Source organism: Stegostoma tigrinum, chromosome 25 (assembly GCF_030684315.1).
Source record: "Stegostoma tigrinum isolate sSteTig4 chromosome 25, sSteTig4.hap1, whole genome shotgun sequence".
NCBI classification, from domain to species: Eukaryota; Metazoa; Chordata; class Chondrichthyes; order Orectolobiformes; family Stegostomatidae; genus Stegostoma; species Stegostoma tigrinum.
Window position 1 is genome coordinate 41,420,299 of NC_081378.1, and position 18,261 is coordinate 41,438,559.

The 18,261-nt window shown below is 39.3% G+C and overlaps 1 protein-coding gene across 8 annotated transcripts in view; it reads right to left on the minus strand.

Annotated features, from left to right (window-relative positions):
* The window catches only part of cwf19l1 (CWF19 like cell cycle control factor 1), a 150,655-nt gene that overhangs the window by 110,076 nt on the left and 22,318 nt on the right, over positions 1-18,261 (minus strand). For 5 of the 8 annotated variants that reach the window (XM_048554064.2, XM_048554070.2, XM_048554071.2 and 2 more), the window contains 4 exons: positions 16,309-16,518; positions 15,684-15,803; positions 8,558-8,655; positions 2,599-6,262 (listed from right to left, as the gene is read on the minus strand). In XM_048554064.2, coding sequence (XP_048410021.2) covers positions 6,112-6,262; positions 8,558-8,655; positions 15,684-15,803; positions 16,309-16,518 — 579 coding nt within the window. In that variant the 3' untranslated portion in view covers positions 2,599-6,111. Of the gene's footprint in view, positions 1-1,807; positions 6,263-8,557; positions 8,656-15,683; positions 15,804-16,308; positions 16,519-18,261 lie in introns of those variants that run through there. The other 3 variants (XM_059654664.1, XM_048554068.2, XM_048554066.2) reach the window with 2 other exon arrangements.

Below are 18,261 nucleotides of genomic sequence, written 5' to 3' on the forward strand. Positions count from 1 at the left end.
AGTAGTTAGAAAGCAATTTTCTCAAAATTTAATGACAATTTACCTAGCCAATTTAGTTGTTTTGATTGAACACATGCAAATAAATGGCACACACCTTGGTGGCGACATTGCAGCTAGTTCACGTAAACACTCTTCTTTCTGAATACCGATGTCATTTGGCATTTAGCTTTTTTGACATTAAGGAACAATAAGTTGTTAACTTTTGTCTAAATCCACAGAAATGCCTCATTAGTATAAATGCAACCAAACTTAGAAAACAATGAAGAACTGATCATCTATGAAGTCGGACATCTTTGGAAGATTTGATTTCTGCCTTCAGGTCGAAAAGTGATGACTGGCTCATCGCATATTTTAAATTCGTGTTCAAATCCATTATGACCGTGCCCAGCTGCTTCTTGTATTTGTGCTCTTCAGTTTTTTTTTTAAAACTCCCAATCACTCAACTCCTCAGTCTGGCCTCGTTAAAAATTCAGCTAATAGCTTTTCTAAGTAAATTGGCAGTTACTTCTGTTGCAAGAAAAAAATTGTTTTTAATTAATATGTTTAACAGTAAAATTTCTGGGCTTAGTAACTTTCAGGTTGCAGACTAAAGTCACATTTCTGGAGGTTGGGAAAGTAAAGTAGAATACATCTCAGGAACCAAATTCTAAAACAGGGATTTTCAAATGCTCATCAAGAAGCTATTTATTAAATGAATACAACTGACAGGACTCATTGCAACAGATATCTATTTCCTTCATGGCATCTTCAATACTGAAATAAAGCTTCAGCCAGCAATCTAGAAGCTACTGTAAAATCAATTGCTAACAGTAGTATCAATATACTAATGACAAGTAGGACAGGGTTATAACTTCCAAACAGACATATGGGACAATATTTAATTGAGGTGACAAGTGTCCCTCCCTCTGCCTGGTGAACCAGTAGGAACACTAACAGCAATTCTATGGGTGAGGATAGCCAGAATTAAGTACAAATAGACATATTGTCAGGCATTTAAGTACTTCATGTCTAGGGGAGCTGCTGGCCTCTGCTGTGTTGCTGACATCTGAATCAAAGAAAGAGTTTAGGGATATCAAAGGACCCAAGAAAACAAGTAAGGACGAACATGGTGGTGGTGGGGGATCACTGACAAGGTATCGTGGTAGTTCTGTGTGTTCCCTTCCCTTCTTGCTGTTGGGCGTATTGCTCAGGGAATGAAAAAACTCCCCATGTAGTGTAGCGACTACTATATCTGCTGAAGGTTGAATACTAACAGCAAAAGGATGAGGCCTTAACCGCCCACTTAAAAGCATCAACTCACACCAGGGCAGGATCAACACATACAAGACCTCCATTCTCTGAACAAAGGCAAGTCACCATCTGGCACCTTCCCACCTGTTTAAATAGCTCCCTAACTTCAACTAACCTTATGGAAAGGGATTAAATTTAATGCATTGATGGAACAATACAATTCCTACTGGGTTGGTGGAGATCTCATGATAATAGGTGGCTCCATCTCCCAGCTTCATTGGGTATCCCAAATGGAAAATTCTGAAAAGAATATTTTCTCCTTTTACAAGTGAGTCTCAGGATGTATGGCCAAAAAGTAGGATTCAATTCTACATTTGAGCTAATCTAGTTAGAATATGTTGGACAGGGGGGAAAAAAAACTCTAGACTGCAGAGAACAAAGGCTGTCCCTTTCTTATTTAATGGGCTAACTAGAAAGATGGCACAGAAGGAGGATAGTGGAAATGTGCTGGAATAGTTAAGAATTGACATCAACATTTTACATATTCGACTAATGGGCTACAATTTTGAAAAGTGTGTAGTTTGAAACAACTTTTATTTCCATAGTATATCCAAAAAGTAAAAGGTTACATAAGAATGTGAAAACTAGCTGTGAAAGTGAGCAGGACAGGGTCTATAAACCGTGTTGCACAATTTAACATTCAATAATGCTTTAATTCACCATTGAGAACAGAAAAGTAAAATTAACCTTAAGTGGTTGTTTCTGAACATTAAAGTTATATGTATCTCATGAAGTGTACTAAAATATATCTTACAAACAAAGGCATTGGACTGGACCAGTGAGACAAAATAACCTAAAATGGATGGTTTCATCAAAATCACAAGAAAAATGAATTGGGAAAATATCAGCAAATCTACTGCATAGACTGTACAGTTTTCTTAAAAAACAAATCCATACAATTTAATTTAAATTGTAGTAAAAATACATCTATCACTCCAATAAGTAAAAACTGCAATTTCCAGAATCACATACAGCCACCACATTCCAAAAGCAACGTTTAAAAAAATGTTCTTATTGAGTCAATATATTTACATTGGTGGAAGCAAGGAGAGGGGCTAAATTTAAAAATGTGTTGTAAAATATCAAAGATACATTTTGTTCTAAGTTTAATCAGAAAACAATTATATACATTATCTTCCAATGTCCATTGAATGTTCACAAATATAATTCTGTAGACGAAAATAGATATCTGTATCAAAGTAAACACCTGAAACAATTGAGACTACACCAACCTGTGCTATTGAATGCATTCAAAATAAGTCAAATGTAATATAATCTTAGCTAATCAAGCAATGAAAAATCATATGGTTGAAAACCATTCCTGAAAACCTTAGCAAATTCTTCTTCATCTTCTCGGCTGTATTTACATTCCCTCCAGTTGGCTTTATCTGGTACATTTAGGACAGCTTCACTTGCCAAAACCTCTCTAAAACATTGCAAAACAGTTAACAAAGCAAACATTACTGTAACGGTAATGATTCTCACGTTACTTGACACAGCTTGCGTGCCCGAGCACACGGAAGGGCAACTATACGAGTCGTCGGACTGTGTGTGTGTGTGTGTGTGTGTGTGTGTGTGTGTGTGTGTGTGTGTGTGTGTGTGTGTGTGTGTGTGTGTCCGAAAAATACCGTTTAGGATAATTGTCAGAATCACATTTATTCATTTCTGATCAAGATCTCTCCACCTCATCTCCCAAAGCATGTTGCCATTTGAAGACAGGTGGGTACAGTTGTTTATTTACTCAAGAGCTCACAACTGCACCATTACAAGATAGGTGGTGCTGTTGCCAACATAATAATTAGTCTTAGAGCTACAATTGGGCTTTTGGTCAAATTCTGCTTAGTGTTATCTCTACTGCTGTTTTCTCGCCCTATCAACCAAGCTGCTTCTCCATTTTAAATTCAGTGGAGGAACATTATTTTAGAAAAAGCTTGGAATATACCTTGATCATCCTGCAAATTGAAGGGCATTCTCTAAAAGGAAACTTGTGTTATTTAATATCTGCTCGAAACCCTGGTACAAACCCCTGCTAATGAGATACATCTTACATTCAGAAGTATTAACTTTCTACAGAAATTGCTGGGGATACTCTGGCAGCATGGGTAGAGAGAAAGCACAATTAAGGTTTTGAGTCCAGTGACACTTCTTCAAAGCTCAGCAATTCTGAAAATGGGTCACTGGGCTTGAAACATGAACTCCACGGATGGTGCCAGACCTGCTGAGTTTCGGCAGAAATTTCTGTTTCAGATTTCCAGCAACTGTAGTTCTTTGTTTTATATGAACATTCTACTCCATTTTAGGGGTCTAAACTTTTGGTAATGATTATTAGCATCCCTAAATGTGGAAAATGCCAATTAAAATAGAACACAAAGAACATTACAGCGCAATACAGGCCCTTCAGCCCTTGATGTTGTGCCGACCTGTGAAACCAATCTGAAGCCCATCTAACATACACTATTCCATTATCATCCGTATGTTATCCAATGAACAGATTTATACTACCATATGTGAACCATTTTTAACAAAATGCTTTAAAAATGTTTTCACAGCGAACCACAAAAAAAATGTCAAACACTGTCAGATCAACTGAGTCATGAAAGGAGCAATAAAGCTCTATTACTGAAAATATCTCCCAAAAAACAAGCAGCAGGGTCATTGAATATTTTGAGATCTCTAGATAAATTCTCAGTAGTTAGGGAATTGGGACAGATGGGAATTCAAAACAGAAACAAATCAGGGACAACACAGTAAGGAGCTGGAGGAACACAGCAGGCTAGGTAGCATCATAGGAGCCGGAAAGTTGATGTTTTGGGTCAGGGCTCTTCTTCAGGAAAGGAAGGCCCCCCGATCTGAAACATCAACTTTCCTGCTCCTCTGATGCTGCCTGGCCTGTGTTCCTCCAGTTCCATACTCTTGTCTCTGACAGCAGTATCTATAGTTCTCACTATAAAGAGAAACAAATCAGGCACTTTATTGAATAGAAGGGCAGACTTAAGGGGCTAAATGGTAAACTTCAGCTATTTTGTATTTTCTTACTTGTGTTATTTTTCACTCATGGGATATGAGCATTGCTGGCTGGATCAGCATTTATTGCCCATTCCTAGTTGGTCTGGAAGGTGATGGTGAGTTCCTTCTTGAACAACTGAAGTCCATATGCTTAGTTAAACGCATCAGGGAAGGAATTCCAATAATTCAACCAAAAATACTGATGACCAAGAAGATACGTGGTAATTAGCCAGATTGAATGCGTCCTGCTTTTTGTGGATAGAATATACCTGGCTATTTTCCACTGTCTCGAGGGGTGCCAGTGTTGTAGCAGCAGTGCAACAGTTTGGCTAAGGGCACAAGCTCTGGAGCAGAAATTCCTAACACTTCGCTGAGTTACTGTCAGGGCCTATAGCCTTTGCATTGTCTCGTGCATTCAGACCATTTTTGACAAACGTGCCCTCCGAAAAAAACCTGGCAGGCTACTCAATTGTAGTGAATGACTGCGAGTAAGTATACTAACAGTCAGACCACTGAGCATTGACCTATACAATGGAGATAAAACACAATAAATGCATACCCAATCCCATCAATAACTTCTCATCTAACATCTAGGAGGCTTTGCCAAAATTGGAAGAGGTGCCTAACAAACTAAGCCTTCTTAAACTCAGGGGATTATACCTTTCAGCTAGCCAATATCCCAGATTTTCTATCACTTACCTCACTGAGGTATTATGTCACCTCAGTGACATAATAGGATATTATGGCTTTTCAGCAACACTGCCTCTAAGCTACGTATATGCACAACCGCTCTGATTCTATGGTACACCAATCACAGTATTAACTTTTGATTTTAGATGTCGTTGCCATACACAGAAGTCAAAGGCCTGCACAGCTGGGAAGAAAACTAGAGGGAACACTGCTCACAAGAGGTGACACAGCAAAATACGGTTGGGAGTCCTTTGAACCACGAAGTTGCAAGATATTAGGTCAAACAGTGGTAGGTGACTTGCTGACTGTTCTGCCTTAAAGCTGAGTGGTTGCGGCATCGCAGCAGAATTGTATTCTAACAACAGTACCTAATCAATCTCCAATGGGTGGAGTCATAGCTAGCACAGAACGACACTGGTTTTTGAAGGAGGTCGAACTTTTTAACTGCAGGGCACAGCCCACGGCCCAAGCAATTTTTATGTGCTTCATCACTGACTTTCCCACTATCATAATTGAGAAGTAGGGCTAACCACTGACAACTGCACAATATTCAGTACCATTTGCAGCTCCTCAAAGACTGAAGTAGCCATGCCAATGTGCAGTAGGACCTGGACAACATTCAGGTTTGGGCCAATTAGCAGCAAATAAAATTCACACTGCAAGGTGGTCAATGTAGGAGGCCTTTAACCCATTCGGACATCTCCAACATTCAGTTAGATCATGGCTGATCTGAAAATCCTCAACTCGTCCTTTCTCTACGACTCCAGAATGTCAAGTATCAAAAAAACTGTCGATTTCACCTTGAATATAGTTACTGACAGAGCCTTCATAGCCTTCTGCAGTAAAGAATTTCACAGATTCACTATTCAAAATAAAATCCTTCTCATCTCCACATTAAATGGGGAAACTTATTCAGATTATGCTCTTTGGACCTAAATTTTCCCACAAAGGCAATAATTCTTCTGTCAAATACCCCAAGAATTTTGTATATTTCAGTCATATTGCCTCTCATCCTACTAAATTCCAAATGAGCACAGGTCCAATCTATTCAACTTGCCTCATAAGAAAATCCCTCCATAGCAAGGATCAACCTAGTGAACGTTCTCTGGACCAGTACGTTGCTTCTTAGGCAGGGCGGCAGAGTGTCTCAGTGGTTATTCCTGCTGTCTCCCAGCACCAGCGACCTGAGTTTGTTCCCATGCTTGGGTGACTATCTGTGTAGAGTTTGCACATTATCCCCACGTCTGCATGGATTTCTTCCAAGTGCTCCAGTTTCCTTACACAGTCAAAAGATATGCAGTTTAGGTGAGTTGGCCAGGATAAATTGCCCGTAGTGTCCACGGACAAGCAAGATAAGTGGGTTAGTCATGGGAAATGGAGAATTACAGGGATAGGGTGGGATGCTCTTCAGAGGGTTGGGGTGGATTTAATGGACCCAATGGCCTGCTTCCACATTGTAGAGATTCTAGGGATTCCATGAAATAAAGGAGACCAAAACCATTCACAGTATTCAAGATGTGACCTAACTACTGCTATGTATAGTTTAAGCAACAGCACCCAATTTTTATTTTCCATTCCCTTTGAAATACAGCCCAACATTCCATTTGCTTTCCCTATTACCAGCTGAACTTGCATGTGATCTATTCTTGAGTGCACCCAAATCCATGTGCTGGAGCTTTCTGCAATCTTTCTCCATTTACATAATTTTCAGCTCCTCTGTTCTTTATTTTCCATCTACCAAGTTTGTACCCACTGATATAATATGCTTATATATCTTGCTAAAGACCTCCATCCGCACCAACTACATTCCTACCAATTTTTGAGTCATCTGCAAACTTGGGGGTAGTACATTCATTTCCCTCATCACAATCTTTGTTATATATTGCAAATAATTGTGGCCCCAGCACTGGGCCTTGTGGCAGTCCACCAGTATAAAGATTGCCATCCTCAAAATTCCTCCCTTCTCCCAGCTGTCTTCCACTGAGTGGTCAATTCTCTATATATGCTAATAGGCTGCCAACAACAACATGGGCTCTTTTGTTCATTATGTAGTACTACATCAAACACCATTTGGAAATCCACATACATTACATCCACTAGTTCTCCTTTACCTATTCTGCTTATCAGCTCCTCAAAAAGAATTCTAACAAATTTAGAACAAGAAGAGATTCCAGAATGACTGTCCTCAGAAAACGTTCTAAAGTCATCGTACTGGGCTCAATGTCAATTCTGTTTCTCATGACAATGCTGCCAGACCCACTGGGTTTCTCCAGCACTTTGTTTTTATGATATTACATCTAGATTGCTAACCCAGTAACATGACCAGTATGCTACCATAGCCTTTTTTCAGTAAATATCAATAAATCTTCTAAGTTCAAGGAAACAAAGCATACTTTTCCACCTTTATGCCATAAACTATTTATTTACAAGGACTAACTAAATATGTCAATTGCTGCACTCTAAGTAAAATATAAAACTAAACTAGGAGACTTTGAATAATGCAATATACTTGTTTTTTTTAAAACAACATGAATCAATCACAAAACTGTCTCTGTCTCAGTCCTCCACAGTCACCAGCAAAGAAATATACCAAAAATAGAGTACATTCAGGGATGTCCAACTTGGATAGAGTTCAATGTGAGTAAGCTCAAGACTTAAGCTGCTGTAAGTAACTATGTCATCATGGTTCTAAGATTTTATTCCCATGACTGTCCCACTTGAAAAGCTATATCATTTTGTATTTACTATTTGTTGACTGTGGTACCAGCAATACTGATGCGTTCATCCTTCAGCATTTAGAGTATATCACAAGAGATTGGTGACTCAAAGCCAAAGAAATTTTTTTAAAAACTAATACTTTGCACATTTATTCCTTTTACAACATTATAAAACATATTTGCCATGACAATAATACATCAATTTTTAAAATACATAAAAAAACTGTAGCTGCTGATCTAATTTACAAAAATAGAGAATGATGTTGATGGCTTCAACAAAAAAAAACACCACCAGCCTATGAATTCAAATAAATGGGAAGGAGCCATTTGTCACAGAATCTCTACAGTGCAGTAACAGGCCATTTGGCCTGCTGGCACACCAACCCTCTGGAGATCATCCCACCCAGACCTACCCCCTACCGCTCCCCTGTAACCCTGCATTTCCTGTGGCTAATCCACCTAGCCTGCATATCCCTGGACACTACAGGCAAATTCAGCTTGGCCACAAAACCCAACCTGCACAACTTTGGAGTGTGGGATGAAACCAGAGCACCTGAAGGAAACCCACAAAGAAACAGGGAGAATGTGCAAACTCCACACAGACAGTTGCCTGAGGTTGGAATCAAACCGGAGACCCTGGCGCTGTGAGGCAGCAGGGCATGTTATTTTCGATTATGAAACTGCTATAGTTGTTAGATATTTGCTTCATCTAATTGAATCCAGTCAGTTTAATCTGATTTGTAAAATTCACTGTAATGAAAACTGTCCAGATCTAATTCAGGTAGCTACAGTATGAAACACAAAGGTTCATTATAATGACACACCCTTAAGATCATCTGACTACTTGCCCTTACCTTCCAAATTGTAAAGGAAACTGTTTCTTGATTCGGTGTAACAATTTTTCTCCACTGTCCAGTTCAACATAGAAATATGCTGATCCAGGCGGAATAATCTACAAAAACGCAAAAAATTGATTTACTTAAAAATTAGCTTAATCTTCTCATCATTTTTCTAGTTTTCTCATTTTTTTAACATTTTAAACTGATTTTGTGGAACCGAATTTTCTTTTTAGTTGAAGGTAACGTCAAATAACATTTTAATAACTGGTGGTGAGTTAGATCTTTCAGCTTGAAGTCTGTTTCCATCTCACCCAGATTTTTGACTGTAATAGTGCTGGATAAAATGAAGTTGAAACTAATTTATAGCCCCGAAGAGCTCATATATTGTTCATCTTTTTCAAAGCCACCATTGTTACATAAAGAGACAGCAGGAAATGCAGGGATTTCACAATCTGTGCTGTGTCCCTTGAAAATACTTGACTATATATATTAGCACAAATTGTAACTGGCTTTACAGTAGGAGAGGTTGGTGGTGGAAGGTTGTTTTTTTGGACTGGAAGCTTGTGACGAGCGGGCTTCCACTGGGATTAGTGCTGGGTCCACTTTTGTTCGTCATTTATATAATGATTTGGATGGGAATATAGTAGATATGCTTAGTAAGTTTGCAAACAACGCCAAAATTGGTAGTATAATAGACAGCAAAAGTGATTATCTAAGATTACAAAGAGATCTTGATCAATTGGGTCAACGGGATGAGGACTGGTAGATAGGGTTTAATTAGAATAAATGTGATGTTTTGCACTTTGATAAAACAAACAACGACAGGGTTTATACAATTAATGGTCAGGCTCTAGGTAATGTTATAGAACAGACAGAACTGGGGGTTCAGGTACATAATTCTTTGAAAATTGCGTGACAGGTCAACAGTGGTTATGTTGATGTTTAACACGCTTGCCTGCATTGCTCAGACCTTGAATTAAAGGAATTGGAGATAATGGGAACTGCAGATGCTGGAGACTCCAAGATAATAAAATGTGAGGCTGGATGAACACAGCAGGCCAAGCAGCATCCCAGGAGCACAAAAGCTGACGTTTCGGGCCTAGACCCTTCATCAGAGCAAGGAATTGGATCATCATGTACAACCTCAACATGATGTTGAGGAGGCCTCTTCTGGAGTACTCTGTGCAGTTCTGGTCACCCTGTCATAAGAGGATATTATTAAATCAGAGGGGGTTCAGAAAAGGTTCACCAGGATGTTGACGGGAATGGAGAGTTGAGTTATAAAAATAGGCTAGACAGGCTAGGACATTTTCTACTGGAGCAAAGAGGGTTGACAGGTAACCGTAAAGGTTTATAGAATCAAGAGAGGCATAGATAAGGTGACTAGCAAAGGTCTTTTCCCTAAGATGGGAAGTTCAAAACTCCCTGGATTATATTCCAAGGTGAGAGGAGAAAGATTTATAAAGGACACAAGGGACACTTTTTTTTAAAACTGAGAGTGTGATTTGTGTGTGGAATGAGCTGCCAGAGGAAGTGGCGGATGCAGGAACAATTACAAAGTTTAAAAGACATTTGGATAAGTAATGAATGGGAAAAGTTTGGAGGGATATGGGCCAAATGCAGGCAGGTGAGACTAATTTAGTTTGGGAACACGGTTGGGATGGTTTCATTGGACTGAAGGGTCTGTTTTTATGCTGTCTGGCTCTACAATTTTAACTCACACTCTGGCAAGATTGTCAGTTATAACACTGCTCTTCCAAACTACCTGAAACAAAGAATGTAGCATCCTAGGTTCCATATTTATGTAATTCACATTCAACAGGCCTACAGCACATGGGCTGCAGCAATTCAAGGAGGCAGCTCCCCACCACCTTCAAGGGCAACCAGGGATAGATGGCCAAACCTGCAACACTCGCATCCCATGAGTGAATTAAACATCTACTCACTATACATGCTTGCCAAAAAAAATCTATTTATAGCTTTCTACTTCAAATTTTCATAGATCTTCAAGAAATATTTGTTATAATGGCAAATACAACTTTAACATTTCACAATAGGTGGTGACAATTAATTTTCCATGGGCACAGATCCATTAGCTTCTAAAAACACTAATCTGCTGTTTGCGCCTTTCCAAGATAGTTACCAACACTCCCGACAAGCGTCATTCAGAAACAGGTGCAGCAATATTTGTTGCAAGTTTCTAAGAAAAGCATCTTGGAAATCTTCCAGTAATTGAAACTTAAAACTTTTTCCATTGCTACATATACAAACTTACAAAGTTAATATCATACCCTCCTTACATAATTCTACAAAAGTTGATACCTATCACAAATACAATTTTTAAAAACATCACCACCTGTAGATTGAGTTACTGAGCCCTGAATCCTAAATTGGCAAAAAAAACACAGTAAAAGACAATACAACAAAAACTCAGATCCAACATTATTTAGCTTGACCAATGAAATATGAAGTTCCTTTCTCTTATCACTAAAATATTTTCTGCTGCAAAACATCACTAATTGTATTCCAACATTCAAAACAATAGTATATTGTGTGTTTGCATTTGGTCAGTTGCATTACCACAAACAATATATATATATTTAATACACACATGCACACACACAAAAATCCTGTATAAATGTTCTACAGTGCAATATATTAGAAAAGGTACACAAATGAAATAATTTTCATTTATAGGAAAAATCTCATGACACTTCCAAGAGAGGTAATTATAAAACTGGCACTGAACCAAAGGAAGATGTATTGGACATGTGGCTGAACCAAAGGAGATATTTGGAGGGCTTACCAAAAATATGGCTTTTCAAGACGGAGGTAGAAGAGTTTGATTAGGGACTTAAACACCATGAGTTAAGTATGGCAGCACAGGCATATCCACCAATGTTTGGGTGAAAGAATGCACAAGAAACCAGGGTCAGTGGAACGAAATAGATGAGGGGAAGGAAGTCCTAAAGGGTGGATGTAGACACGTGGTTTTGCAATAAGGGAAGATGGGTGCTAAGCCATATCAGGAATTTTAAACATGGGATTTTTAACTACAAATGAAGCATTACATAAACTAGAACCTTTGCAGTTTGGCAAGGATGGATGCACAGACTTGCTGCAAGAAAAGGCCCTGTTGAACAAAACAGCACCTTAATTCTAATGTTATAAATTGTGGGGACATATGATTTCAGGGTGAACCAGCATTCTGTCACTGGCCACTGAGAAAGTTGACTGGATTAAGCATCAATTAGCTAAAGCACTGACTGGCAAGGTTCAGGTTTTGTCCAATCAGAGAGTCCCATCATCAAAATTCCATCCCACCTGAGGGTGCTAGCCAATCCTAAAGACTGTTGCTGGAGGGTCATGCAGAGAAACCATGATGAGGTGAACTTGGGAGAAGGGTTATCAACACCATCCTGTTGCTTTCCCATCTGATGCCCACCATGCATGGGGTAAATGGAAGTAACACAACCCTGGGAATGGTGAACAAACCACTATGTTTTGCTTAAAAGGCCGACAATAGGACCAGGTGAGAGTTCAGGCCATTAACTGATGCCAAATTGAGATAGATTGCCCAGTATTTAATTATTGAGGATGCAAGAAAGCAATATCTTGCCCAATCATCTGCTGTTCTTGCCACTTTCCTCATCTCCAGGGAAGGAAAAAAACGTTTTTTCTGCATCTGGCCTACCAACTTACGTGGGGCACTCAAATCTGTTTACAAGATGTTCATGTGAAGAGCCTTGAGATATTTTACTATATTACATAAATGTGAATTGTTGCTACTTTCTCCCAGTAAAACTGTCTAAGTTGAATACCTTCCTTCACAGACTGATGAACAAACCTAAATTCATAAACTTGCAGTACAGATAGAAAGTAAAATAAAAGGGCTAAGTATTGAATGAAATGGCAATTGGCCACTTTAATTTTTACAAGCAAGTTGTGAAATCAATTTGAAGACTTCCAAATGTTACTTTGAAAACAGCGGTAACCTGTCAGCACTAAATCAGATCTTCATCACCGATCGGTTTGGTCAAATTGCAATTATGTTTCTTATACCGAGTCAAGCAGAGAATTTTGTTTTTTGAAATAGAGAACTGTAAGAAATCTTGGAGGAAAAATGAGGAGTTTCACGTACCCAGGGTCAGTGGTGCCAGTAAGTGGAACAATGGAAATATAAAGTTAAAATGTGATTAGCTCTGATTGCAGTAACTGAACAAGAGTAAGGCAATAGAAAAGTATCACTGAACTTGAAAACAACAATCCACTAAATAATGCTGAAATCAGCATTGTCATAATAATGTAAAATCTTGGGCAACGTCAAGTGAGAAATGCGAGCAGATGCCAATGAGATGCAGATACTGATATGGACGTGTGGAGTAACAACGAAGGTCAAGATGTTGGAATTAGTATCGAGTCACAGAGATGTAAAACATGGAAACAGACCCTCCTGTCCAACCCATCCATGCCGACCAGATATCCTAAATTAACCTACTCCCATTTGCCAGCATTTGGCACAGGCCCCTCTGAACCCTTCCTGTTCATATATCCATCCAGAAGCCTTTTAGATGTTATAACTGTACCAACTTCTACCATTTCCTCTGGCAGTTCATTCCATACACACCCCACCCCCTGCGAGAAAAAGTTACCCCCTTAGGCCCTTTTTAAAATCTTTACCCTCTCAACTTAAACCTATGACCTCTAGTTTTGGACTCCTGCATCCTGGGGGAAAAAAAAACTTGTCTATTTACCCTATCCATGTCCCTTGTGATTTTATAAACCTCTATAAGGTCACTCCTTTGCCTCTGACGCTCCAGGGAAAAATAGACTAGTCAGCCTCTCCCTATAACTCAAACCTTCCAACCTCTAGCTACATCCTTGTAAATCTTGACTCAACCCTATCAAGTTTCACAACATGCTTTCTATGGCAGGGAGACCAGAATTGCACACAATATTCCATTAATGGCCTCACCAAAGACCTGTACAGCCACAACATGACCTCCCAACTCCTATTCTTAATGCACTGGCCAATAAAGGCAAGTACACCAAATGCCTTCTTCAACATCTTATGTACTTACAACTCAACTTTCAAGGAACTATGAACCTGCACTCCAAGGTCTCTTTGTTCAGCAACACTCCCCAGGACCTTACAAGTACATACATAAGTCCTACCCTGATCTGCCTTTCCAAAATTCAGCATCTCACATTTATCTAAATTAAACTCCATCTGCCACTCCTCAGCCCTTTGGCCCATCTGATCAAGATCCCATTGTACCCAAAAGTAACCTTCTTTGCTGTCCACTGCAGATCCAACTTTGGTGTCATTTGCAAACCTGCTAACTTGTTCTGTTCACATCCAAATAATTTACATAAATGGCAAAAAGCAGTGAGCTCTGCACCAATCCTTCAGGCCTCCAGTCTAAAAAACAAATCTCCCAACACAACACCCATCTTCTATTTTCGAGGCAGCTATGTATCCAAATAACTAGTTCTCCCTTTATTCCGTATGATTTAATCTTGCTAACCAGTTTACCATGAGGAATCTTATTGAGTGCATTACTGAAGTCCATATAGATCACACCCACCTGCTCTTACCTCATTAATCCTCTTTGTTAATTCAAAAAAAACTCAATCAAGTTAGTGAGACATGATTTCCCATATACAAAGCCATGATGACTATCTGTAATCAGTCCTTGACTGTCCAAATACATGTAAATCCTGTCCCTCAGGTTTCCCTCTAACAATTTGCCCATCACTGATATCAGGCTCGCTGGTCTGTAGTTCCATGGCTTTTCTTTACCACCTTTTCAAAATAGTGACTAACTGTGTTAGTCAACCTCCAGTCTTCCACCTCACCGGTGGCTATCGATGGCACAATTATTTCAGCAAGGAGCCTAGGAATCACATCCCTGGCTTCACAGAGTTCCAGGGTGCACCTGATTAGGTCCTGGGGATTTATCCATCTTTATGCCTTTTAAAAAGTTCAGCACCACCTTTTCTGTAATATTGACATTTTCCAAGACATCCCTATTGATTTCCCCATGTTCTCTATCTTCCATATCCTTCTCCACAGTAAACGGTGATGCAAAATACTTGTTTACTACCAACCCCATCTCTTGCAGTTCTACACATAAGTGGCCTTGCTGATCTTTGAGGAACCCTAGTTCCTCCCTAGTTACTCTTTTGTTTTGAATGCATTTGTAGAATTCTAATGGATTCTCCTTAACCCTATTTACCAAAGCCATCTCATGTCCCCTTTTTGCCCTCCTGATTTCCCTCTAAGTGCACTTCCATTTAAGTACACACATCTGAGAATTCACTCGATCTCTGCTGTCTATTCCTGACATGATTCCTTCTCATTCTAAACCAAATCCTCAATTTCTCTAGTCATCCAGCATTCCCTGCACTTACCAGCCTCACCCATCACCCTAACAAGAACATATTGTCTCTGGAGTGATTATTTCATTTTTGAAAGCTTCCCATTTTCCAGCCATCCCCTTACCTGTGAACGCCACACCCCCATACAACTTATAAAGGTTCTTGTTTAAAGTCATCAAAATTGGCCTTCCTCCAAGTTAGAACTTTTACTTTTAGATCCAGTCTATCCTTTTCCATCACTATTTTATATGTTCATCTATTGCAGACAGAAACAGAGAAGAATCTGGTGAGGTAAATGATGGACATGGAACAGTCAGGGCAAGATGAGAAAGGCTTAAGACATTACGAAAAGGTACGCTGGTGACAGGTTAGCTGGATTTGAAGGCAAATGAGTGACTGGAGATGAAGAAAGGCAATCAACACTAATAACCTGCAGGCAAAATGGAAGAAACCAGAGAAAGGGAAAGAGTGTACACTATATATTTAGATAACAAATCAAGTTTAGTTTTGAGACTGAATTTTTACTTCACTTAAATGTACTGATGAAGAAATTGAAGAATACCGCATGATACTGGACTTATCTACTGTGAGGTCAGACAGCTTATCTAACCCTTCAGCATTGACTATTTTATAGAAAATTTTTGTAGGGAGCCTTGATAGACCATTTGGTCATTTATTGTTCATCAATTGTGCATGGCTGTATGGCAAAAATAAGATTACTTGTGTCTTTGAGTTGCTTAAGTACATTAAACAAACACACTTGTTTGAGATCAGAATGTTCAGGGATCTCCAATAGCTCCATCTGCTGTTCCTCTGCTTGTACAATAAAAGCTTCTTTAATGTCCTCAGTCGTACAACGTTGAATAGGTACAGGAACCACCTGAATGAAAAATGAAAAGTGACAATCAGAACTCACTGCAGAAACTGTCAAAAAAGTTTACACAGAAGTCAGATATTTTGATTTTTCTACAGAATAATTTAAAATAATAAGAAAAAAGTACATCATTGGGAATTTGGTTCCCTCAGAAAAGCTCATCATCATACCAGATGAGATAACATCTAGGATTATTTCAGACTTAAACTAATGAAACAATATCATTTAATGTGTGAGCTGGAAGTTTCAAATAACAGAAGGACTTGATCATTTTTCACTACAAAGTCTTCAACTCAATATTATTCTTTGTGGTGACTGTAGGATTGGTCTGGTACTTACAAAACCAATCAATTTAAGATCGACCACATGAGAACATCAAATTTTAAATGTTCCTTGGATCAGAACAAATGACTGATGTTTCAAATCAACATATGCTGCCATTTTGAAAGTGGAAGTTTATACATTAACAATTCAAGGTTTTACTCAAATATTTGATGAGACAAAAAATTACCTGCAACTGTAAGTGCTGACTCCTGTAGTTTCTTTCGAACATTACAAACCTTTTCCCAATGCTCTTGTAAAACTTTTTCAAAGCCAGTTTACACTTCTCTACTTCTTCTATGACTTCTGAAGGAAGCTCTACCACTGACTGATGGTGCCCAATAGGCAAAATAAGCACATGATCAGGGGTTAAGCTACCTTTTGCAAGGGCAATATAACACTGTAAAACAAAAAGGAATTTACAATCACTTAAGCTGATAAATGAATTATGTTCCAGAAAATACACTTATGCAATCCAATTACTGTGTATATTGGTAATAATGTAATCCCGCAGAAAAATACAGTAAGCACACACATAATTTTCAGTGCTCAGCTCACTCAGGTGAGAGGGGTTATTGGCTATTCTTAGAGGCATTATCTTTTATTCTTTCACATGATATAGGTGCCACTGGCAAGATCTGCATATGTTTCGCATCCATTATTTCCTTAGCATAGGTGGCAATCAATTGTCATCTTGAGCTTCCATAAATTTATTTGGCATAGGTACTCTATGGGAGAAAGAGGGGCAGGAAGGGGGTGATGTTCCAGGATTTTGACCCAGCATTTGGAATAATGCAAGTGGTTTTGCGCCCCATACCTATGCAAGGTTGTGCTGGCCCTGGAGGGGATCCAGTGGAGACTTACAAGAACAATCCTGGGACGAAGGGCTTGTCACATGAGGAGTGGTTGGTGGGTCTGTAAGCAGAGTTTAGAAGGATGGGGGTGGGTCTTATTGAAACTTAGAAATACTGACAGGCCTGGATAGAGTGGACATGGAGAAGATGTTTCCACTAGGAGAAGAGAGTAGGTCACAAGGCCACAGCCTCAGAGCGAATGGACAATTCTTTAGATTGGAGACAAGGAGGAATTTCTTCAGCCAGAGGGTGGTGTATTGGTGGAACTCATTTGCCACAGAAAGCTGTACAGGCAAAGCTTTTGAGTATATTTAAATCAGAGATAGACAGACTCTTGATTAGTAAGGAAATCAAGGGTTATGGGGAGAAAGCAGAGATAGGGATTAAAAAACATATCAGCCATGATTGAATGGCAGAGCAGATTCAATGGGGTAAGTGGCCTAAGTCTATTCTGATAAGCATGGTCTTATGATCCCGCTGTAGTGACATAACTCCAAACCAGGAAGGTGTGTACTGTGGAAGGTGCCATGTTCTAATGCTTCTGCTGTCCTTGCCCTTGGTGATTAGAAATCATGGGTTTGGAAAGCGGTGAAGTTGTCTTGGGAAGTTTCTTCTGAGTGCATCTCTAATACAGTACATCTTGCTGCTACTGTGCATTGGTGCAAAATGGAATAAATATTTTGATAATGGTAGACATATTTTGTCTTAATTCATTCCCAGGATCAGGGCGTTGCTAGCTTGGCCAGCATTTATTGCCCACTCCTAATTGCCAGAGGGCTATGGCCTGGCCTGGCAGTACAGCCAAGGGTCTCCTAGATGCTGCAGGCCCAGAACAGGGACTCCAAACATCATCAGGGTGGTAGAGGAACCAGGGACTTTGTGGTAGCAGGGCAAGTGTGGATATAGCATGTGACCCAACATTATCAGTGGCATCGGCAATGTGGGCCCAGTGGCGAAAAGATGGCGCCTAAAGAGTGGTGACTCCTACGTTGGTGGGACTGAGCAGATGTGGTGGGTGACCTGGCTCAGGGCTCATGACAGAACCAGAATCAAGATGAATTCGCTTTCACTTATATCTTTTCATTCTTAAACTATTTAAAATGCCACCATACTGTGGCAACAATCGAAGCTTTTCAAGTCTTTTACTGTATTATTCACCGTAAAATGCAAATGACAATAAATCATTCAATTAGACTCTAAATTTCACTTTTTTTTTTAAAACTGAAATCAAATTTGACCATCTATCATGGTGGAATACGAACCCTGGTACCCAGAACATTGCTTGGAGT